The sequence below is a fragment of the Aptenodytes forsteri genome, unplaced genomic scaffold (assembly GCF_000699145.1).
Source record: "Aptenodytes forsteri isolate BGI_AS27 unplaced genomic scaffold, ASM69914v1 Scaffold136, whole genome shotgun sequence".
Classification (NCBI taxonomy): domain Eukaryota; kingdom Metazoa; phylum Chordata; class Aves; order Sphenisciformes; family Spheniscidae; genus Aptenodytes; species Aptenodytes forsteri.
Window position 1 is genome coordinate 1,691,398 of NW_008796111.1, and position 8,917 is coordinate 1,700,314.

At 56.2% G+C, this 8,917-nt stretch overlaps 1 protein-coding gene across 1 annotated transcript; it reads left to right on the forward strand.

The window, feature by feature from the left end:
• The first annotated feature begins 521 nt into the window (after positions 1 to 521).
• PRRX2 (paired related homeobox 2) lies at positions 522 to 2,316 on the forward strand. The gene is given in 5 exon segments (XM_009286917.1): positions 522 to 557; positions 560 to 643; positions 646 to 897; positions 1,072 to 1,250; positions 1,816 to 2,316. Coding segments are annotated over 5 exon segments (687 nt in total). The 3' UTR covers positions 1,952 to 2,316.
• Positions 2,317 to 8,917: the final 6,601 nt, after the last annotated feature.

Below are 8,917 nucleotides of genomic sequence, written 5' to 3' on the forward strand. Positions count from 1 at the left end.
CAATACTGAGAAACCAAACTACACCCTCAGCTTCGTGTTTCCATGAGCCAGCAAAGCCAGAAACAAACGCTGCGGAGGCTGAGCTCTGCGAGACTCGGTGGCATTCATTGCTAGCTGATGACCAGGGTTGGATGAGCAGATGCTCAGCTGCAGTTCCGTGTCACCTTGGGGACACACCACAGCCGGGGTTTCAGGGGGTGCTGGAGGTAGGAGCTGAGACCTACATCTCAGAGATGTTTTGGTGCTGAATTTCCAGCGCCGTCCATGAAAGCTTGACCTAAAACCTTAGCAAGAGCCAAGCCCGAGATACCCTGTGGACGTGTTCCCATTGCCGGGGGTGGGGGGGGCTGTGAGATGCAGTCCCAGCAGTTTGGGTCAAGTGCTGCCCCAGAATCCACTGAGGCTGGTATTCAAAATCAGGTCCGGGTGGTTTTAGCCAGACGAGAAAACCACCACAGGTCTTTGCAAATGTTGGGTTTAACCCTAAGCTCCAGCAGGTTCTGAAATAGGGTTTGATTCTCATGGAGACCACAGGGTTGCACATATGCTGCTCCCCACAGAGTCCCAGGCGCCTGCAGGGAGCACGGCTGGTGTGGTGCAGGGCAGCGCAGACCCCCAGGAGGTCTCAAGCCCAGCTGGGTCCCCATGTGGAGTCTGTGGGGTCTCGCACGGGTCTGGCTCTCACGTGGCCTCTTCTGTGCTTTCCCCACAGGCGAGAGCCTGAGCCCGAGCCGCGGGGCGGCCAAGAGGAAGAAGAAGCAGAGGAGGAACCGCACCACCTTCAACAGCAGCCAACTGCAGGCTCTGGAGAGGGTCTTCGAGAGGACGCACTACCCCGACGCCTTCGTGCGGGAGGAGCTGGCGAGAAGGGTCAACCTCAGCGAGGCGAGAGTCCAGGTGAGCAAAGGTTTGTGTGGGAGAAAACAACACCCTCTGCCTTGTCCCCAGGCGGGAGCAGGGACTGTCCCCTCTCTCGTTTCATCCTGCACATGACCATGATCGGTAGGACGGATGCTTGGGACATCCCTGCTTGCACCGGATCCCCGCTGACCACCTTCTCTCCCCATGCAGGTCTGGTTTCAGAACCGGAGGGCCAAGTTTCGCCGTAATGAGAGGGCGATGCTGGCCAACAGATCGGCATCGCTCCTCAAATCCTACAGCCAAGAAGCAGCCATCGAGCAGCCCATGGCGCCGCGGCCCACCGCGCTGACCCCAGAGTATCTCTCCTGGACCAGCACCTCCCCGTACAGGTAGGTGCAGGTGCTGAAGGAGCTGGGGAGGAGGTGGCCATGGGACAGGCTGTCTAGGGATCGCCCCACCGCCGCAGGAGTGCAGCCCTGTGCCGCTGCTGAGGATGAAGGGAGTTTTACGGGGCCGAAAGGAGCTCGTCTGGCTTTGCTTTGGGAACGTGTTTCAGCCCCATCCGAGCACCCCCTGCCTGCCGCTGAGCAGGCTTCCCTGCCTCCATGCATTTCGGGGCCAGAGCGGGGGCCTTGGTCCTCGCAAGGCATTCACTTGGCCTCATGCTGACCCTTCCCACATCTCGGCACGGGAGGTGGCATGGGTCCCTTCTGGTTCCCAGCTCTCCACGTCCAGCCATCTCGTCCAAAAGCTCAAGGCAGGGCCTCCTGGTGCATAGTTTGAGGGGTTCCCACATGCATCCAGCCACATAAAAATGCTGAAGCCTTGACTGCTCTTGTGGGACATGTTTAAGAGGGAACGGCCAGTCTGGCCTGGGAAGCCAGCAGAACCACACAGGGCACAGAGACTCCTCCGTGGGCCATGCCTCATTCCTCCCCTGCTCCCTTCCTGCAGCACTGTGCCCTCCTACAGCTCCAGCGGGACCGCGACGCCCACCCAAGGGGTGAACATGGCCAACAGCATCGCCAGCCTGCGCCTCAAAGCCAAAGAGTTCAGCCTCCATCAGAACCAGGTGCCAACCGTGAACTGACCAGGGCAAAGCCCACCCCGTGGCCTCATCCAGGATACAGCGTGGAGCTCCTGTGTCGGTCCAGGACGAACCCACTGCCCACCCAACCCACATGCCACTCATCCAACGTCTCAGCACCTCTCCTCTCCTCTTCTCTTCCCTTTTGAAGGTAGAGTCAGTCCCAGGCCGAAGTGGCACATAATTATAGCCACATATGGAGCAAACTTGGTTAGAAACTTGCTTTTCCGCACACCCTTATAATAAAGGCTATATATACACACACACACCCCCCACACGCTCTTTGAGGACAAACAGACTTGCCAAGGGAACAAGAATTTGCTTCCAAACATGGAAGGATCTTGGACTATTGGATTTGACCAATTTGGGTATCTCGCCCAGAGAGCCAAAGAGTTATTGGGTCTTCTCCTCCCGCAGGGACAGCATGCAGCGGTGGGAGGATCACAAGCCCCCCTTTCCACCGGGCTGTGACTCGCGGTGCTCAACCGCGCATGCCGAAGCTGACCCGCGCGTTCGCCTCTTTGTGCATCCCCAGCCGTGGTGCTTGGGAGAGACTTTGGGAAGCCGACGGCTCACCCCTGCCGCGGCTGGTCCCGGCCAGGCTCCTGCACCGCGCTGCCTGCATTTAGGAGCTGCCTATGTTGATGGCATCAGGCTTTCTCCCTTCCCAGAGGGGCGAGGAGGGCTGGAGCATCTCGACAGACTCGCTCGGAGCCTGTGAGCTCTCCTGCGAGCTGGAGAGAGCATCACCGGTCCCCAGGCAGGCACCGCTGCCCTGCCTCAGTGGGTTTGCCAGCGATTCTGCAGAGCCCCAGGCCGTTGAACCATCCCAGGGAAAGAGAAAATTGAAAAAAGCTGTTGGGTTTCAGCTGAGTAGGCGGCTCCCAGCGCTTCGTGCCAACGGCAAAGCAGGCTTCGCCTTCCGGAGGCACAGCCTCCCCGTCGGCAGCTCCGCAGATGTGTGCAGGGTCTGGGGCTGGCGACTCCGTGGGGGTGGGCTTTTTTGGTTTTGCAGAAAGGAAATGGTTTTCCCCTCGTCCCACCCCGCCGTGCAGCCTAATGAGGTTGCAAGGTGGGATGTGCAGGGGGATAGACACAGGGTGGGCAACCTTGCCCCAGGCTTATGTCACCCCAGTCCTTTGCCCGTGGGACTGAGCTGCAGGGAGATGCACCCTCCACCTTCCCCTGCCAATAACACAGCAATGGGGGATGAGCTGGAGCGATGGAGGTTTTACCCTGTGGACAAAGCCCTCTGGAAACCAGACCACCCTTTCCTCACCCACTGCAAAGAGCCACCAGCCAAGCGCAGGGATGCCACCAGCTCAGACGGGTGGCCTGGATGGAGAAGGCACCAGCCCTACTTGCCTAGAAGGGCTTAGCCCCGCTGGGGACTGTAGCAGTAGATCTGAGGATGAAAACAGCAATTGCTAAGGCGCTTCCTCCAGATAAACATCCTCCGGTGTGCAACACCAAGGCTGAAAGTGTCCCAACTACAGACGTGCCCACCCGAGTCCCCACTGCTCCCAGGAGCACCCTCTTCCTTTCTCACTGGGGCTCTCACTGCAGCCGCACATGGTACCCAGCAGCTGCGACACCAGGACCCTCAGCTTCACTCCAGGCAGCGCCTGCCCAGGGGGACTCACCCAGCACCCAGAGCTGGAGATGCGATGGGAGAACCAGGAGAGGAGCACATCTCCTCTAGTTGGGGGTGAACCGGCCCCTCCATCCTACCCCCAGCCCCGGCTTTCTCTGCTCCGCCCAATGCAGCCCCCTGGTTGGGAACAGCCACCTCCTCCTCAAGCACGGCAGGCAGGGAGGGGGGCACAGCCTGACCAACACTGCCCACCTCATCCAGGGAGCAAAGTCACCCTAAATACCCACCCTGCGCCCCCCACCCCTGTTTCCAGGGCTGGTATCCCCCATTTGCCGTGCCAGAAGGGGAGCACAGAGCTCCCCAGACCACAGCAAGACGCCGCGCAGAGACCTGACAAAAGCCGAGACATGCCAGGCCAGGGGGAAGACCGATCCACTGCAGATCAAATCATCTGCCATGAGAAACACTGCCTGGGGCAGGAGGAGGGGGCCGGGGGGTCCTATTCCCATGGAAAACACGGGGCTCTTTTTTCAGTTATACAAGATGAAACCACAGGGATATAAATGTCGCTGCCTCTTTGAGAGCATTAATGAAAATAAACCCATTTAATAGTTTGCAGATGCCATTTCTGTAAACCTAAAAAAAAAAAAAAAAACAGGGAATAAATATTTCTTCACTAAATATCTATATGTATATATATATTTGAAAACATTCACTCCTAATCTTAGGGCCCCTTCTTCGCCGTGCTCTTGGCAACTTATTGCAGTTTGTCAGTCAACGCTGAAGCCTCATGGAGACGAGATACAAATTGCACCCACGGAGGGGTAGCAGGACGGAGGGATTATTGTAATCTAAGCTCCCTCTCGCCCTTTCTATTTGTACATTTCAATTACTTGTAACAAGATCCACTGTGGATTTTTTTTTCTTCTTCTGCATGTCTGTGTTTTGGAAATTTTTGTAAGGTTTTTGTAAAAACAACTCTTGTGAAATAATGGAGGAATAAATATTTTACTGAGTAGGGATGTGTCGGCGCACACAACAGGGACGTGGCTCTTTCCTCGCCGGCCACTGCGGTTTCCCCACCTGCCCTGGACAAGCAGCATGAGTAGTGGACCAACTGCCCTGGGCACGGGGACGAGAGCCATGATCCGGCCACCTTCACCTTGTGTGATGGTGGCATCTCACAGCTTCTCCCCAAGACCTGGATTTCATCCCGGGCTCCTGAACAGCAAGTGGTCCACATGTCCCGGGAAAGGGGCAGGAGCAAGGGGGGAGTGTGTCGAGGCCCCGTGGAGCTGGGATGGGGCAGAGGGACCACACTCCCGCAGCAGAGCTGCTGGGCTTCCCTCTGGCTTGGGGACCTTCGAGCTGATGCCTGGAGATGGTGGAAACTCAAGGAGCACAGAAAACAGCCTAACAAAGGTCCCTGCATAACAGCTAATTGCAGGGCCTTGCCAGAGCCATCTTATTTCATCCCAGGATAACAAGTGTGGGCTATTGAGGAAGGGGTGTCAGGGAAGAGGGCTCAGTTTGCTTTTCCCCTTCAAAATCCCACTGTGAGTGGCAGAGCTTATAGGGTTTGCCCCGGTCAGCTTGCAAATTCCCCACAAAGCAGCAGCTCACATTAATGCCGGCCCTAGTTCACACCCACGGCATTGGGAGCAGCACCCACATTTCCCCCCAGCAGCGAGGGAACAGGCTGGGATGGGGTCAGGAGCAGGCAGCAGAATCCCTTGCTGCTAGGTTATCAGGTCAAATCCAGCGTCATAAATGGGGGTGGAAACTTGTAAATACTAATTAACGCTCCACAAACGTCAGGGATGAGCATCTGTTACAGACGTCCTGTCCTCCTGGGATGAAAGCTCATCAGTGGTCCCAGCAGAGACCACCAGAAAGTTATCACACAGCTCTGGGAGCTGGAAACAGGCAACCTGGAGGTCTGGACCTGCTCAGAGAATTGGAGGCACTGGAGAAATAAGGAGATTGTTTCCTACGCCATCACTGCAGGCACATCCAGGCACTCAGACAGATGCTGCTCTGTCAAGCACACAGACTCGGTAAGGGCTGGGCAGCACAAGCACTGGGAGCCCAAATTAGCACCAAATCCAGCTCTTCCAGGCTCCATCCTGTGCACCAAGGAGGGCATTAACCTCGTGAGCTGCAGGCTGAGCACTGACAGGGGACGTGGGCAGAGAGCCAGGCTGAGGGGGGTGAGAAGATGTGGGACCTGAAGGACAGCCCAGCCTTGCTGGGGGCTCGGCAGAGCCTCACAGTCAAGTGGATTTGCTAGGAGCCAGGATCGGTAAGCGACGCTGTGAGCAGGACGCCTCCTGGGGAGAGCCCCCGACCAGCCTGCAGCAGGGGAGCCGGGGAGGACGCACACAGGGACCAGAGCAGCACATGCCTCCCTGGGGGTTTTCTTCTCCAGGTCTACAGAAGTTGAGCTAAGAGGCAGCAAGGAGGAGAGTCAGATTCTGCATGGACAACTAGCTAAAAGAAACAAAAGGGTAGGAATAAATCATCAGCTCTTAGACTGCAGAGTGCTACTGCAGAGTGCTTCGCAGGGAGCAAAGGCCCACAGGTGCAGAGTAGGCACAGAGCACCCAAAAGCAGGCAGAAGCAGCGGTTGGGCAAAGGAGATACTGAATAATCCAGGGCAGCCAAAGCCAAAAGGAGCTCCAGGAGCTCACGGCGCTGAGCTATAAAGCAGCAGAAGTAATGCAATGCCGAGAGGTGTGAAGGTATGCCCAGGGGAAACCACACAGCGCACACTCGGACTGAGAAGCAGCAAGTCAAGTGGCAGGAATTGCTAGGAAAGGATTAGAAAACAAGGCAGAAAGTGTCCTCACGGCTGTCACAGAAACCCACAGCACAACTAAAGCCTGAAATCCATTGCCCCAAGATATTGTGGAGATCAAAGGTATAAAGTATATTCAGAAAGGGTTAGAAAGTTAATGGTGGGTGGGTCTGTGTTGGTGCAACATGGCAGAGATTCAACTGCCTGTGCAGAAAACTGCTGCCCTGCTGACTGCCAGGAGCGGGGAGAGCTGGGTGGAGAAGGGACACCCTGCGTTTGCCTTGTTTCTTTTACCTGCCTTAATCTGCAGTCTCCTCTCAAGCCAGCTCCCATGGTATTCCTTACAGGATGCCTGTGTCACCTCCTCCTCCTCCCCAAGCCATCCCCAATCCCCCCTGTACAGCCAGGGGACCGCAGCTCTCTCCCACACACCCAGAGGAGCTCAGCTCCACGAGAGCCCACAGGATCAGCTCCCTCCCAGCAGCAACCCCTGTGTCCCCACCACCACCAGTGGCCTTTGTGACACACGGACCCCATGGGACTGCAAGGTTGAGGAAGGACCCCTACAGCAATACATCCCATCTTTCCCCAGAGGGGAACGAGGCTCATCCCATTTCATCCCAGCACTTTAGTGCAGCACCCAGTAGAAGAACAAGTCCCTGTGTTGGACATCACCCCAAGCCCACTAACTTCCCACCCTGTTTTCAGTTCTAGGAGAGGAAAACCAGGGGCTGGCCACACAATGAAAGGCTTGAAAGGAGCATGAATCCTCCACAATGCAGCCACAGAGCTCCTCGTGCCATCCCGGGGGCAGCGGGCAACACCACAGACAGGCACAGAGACCTTATCTCAGCACCTGGAGCCGTGCTGGTGCCCAGAACCATGACCGGCTGCTGGGACCCAGGGCACCCCACGCACTATTTGCAGATCTGATCTGTGGGATGTGCAGCCCACAAAGCCATACAGGCCCACTTCCAGCAGCCACAGTCCCACACACCATCCCCATCGTACTGCTCTGCTACTGCTTTGTAACCACTCATTTATTCATTCAATAAGTGACTTGTAGATCATTACGGTCATTTGTCCAACCTCCTGCCGAGCCCCAGGCAGAGGATATCACCCAAGCAGCATGGTCATGTCCTCAGCGTGTGGCCAATGCAGAGCATGCCTTTGGAGGGCATCCAGCCTTGAGCCAAAAGACCTTTGGAAGCAAAGAGCTTGCAGATCCCAGGGCAGATTCTTCCAGTGACTCATTACTGTTAACTGCTTGAAATATGTCACTTATTTCCTGCCTGAACTGTCCCAGCTTCAGTTCAGCTCCTGCTAGAGCAGGAGGTCTCAATCCATGGTCTGCTGGCTCCCAGGAGCTGATGAACTACTTCCGAGAGGTCTGCAAACCAGGAGACAGACAAGCATGGAGAGCTGCAGCTCACCTGGCAGGGTCTGCACTCCACAGGGGAGGGATGTGCTGGGGGGAAGGCTACCAATGAAGAGGAGCTCAAAGGCATTGTGCTACCTCTCCTCCTCTTCCAGCACAGGGGGATTTTTTCCTCCTACGAAGCAGTCACGGACAGAACTGATTTCTGCAGGAGAGCTGGTCTCCCTCCATACACCACAACTTCAGGTGTGGGGGGGAGGTTGCAAGAACATTATTTGCAAATTGTGTTTCCTTCCTCGAAGCAGTTGGTTTTCAACCAGTGACTCCCAAAGGGCAAGTCTCAGCTGATGGGAGGACCTCCCTGTACCCCCTTCCCTTGTTTCTGACCCCACAGCCCGACACTTGCGCGTGGCTTTCCGACTGATGAAAAGTTGAAGTTTGCCCCTGCAATATTTCAATGAGAACAGTTTTTATATTGTCATCAGCATCGGCTGCCACGGCAGCGAGACAAAACAGAGCTCACATTTTCCAGTTCACAGGGATGCCAGCCTGGTTATCCCCATCCAGAATGAATTGTACAGACATCTAGTGGTTAGAGCATCCTCCTCTCCCGCTACCCTTGCGCTGAGCCCTTCTCCCTCTGGTGGCAACGGGAAGGTCCGGAGACCCTCTAAGTCCTGCTGACACCACCTACGAGCTGCAGAAACATATGTACATATGACAGCAACATGTCATCTCCCAGCGGCTGAGCCCCTCCTGTCCTGGGGGATGCGATGGTCGTCCCAAACTCTGCGCTCCGTTTGGAAGGAGCATCTCCTCCCTGCAGCTGATATTTTGCTCACCGCTGCTTCTTTCCAAACCCCAAAAGGAAGCAACCTAAGGCAGCAGAGAAGCTTTTGAGAAGCTGGATGGTAGCTATCCACTGCGGGTGTAACGTTCTAACAGTTTGGGAAGGAGGGAGGAAGCAAAGGTTCCCTTTGTAGTGGGTGTTACAAAGCCAAGAGTTATTGCATGCAAGGAAGAATTATTGCATGCAGACGCGCAGCGTGGCCAGGAGCGAGGCAGAGCATCGCGTCCGCCTGCTCCGGAGAGGCTGATGGGCACAGGAGCAGACATGAGCCTCCTCCTCAACCCGCTCCCCAAGGAATGGCACCCAGCATCCCTCCCTCCCTCCCTCCTTCCACCCCAAACACCTCAAAC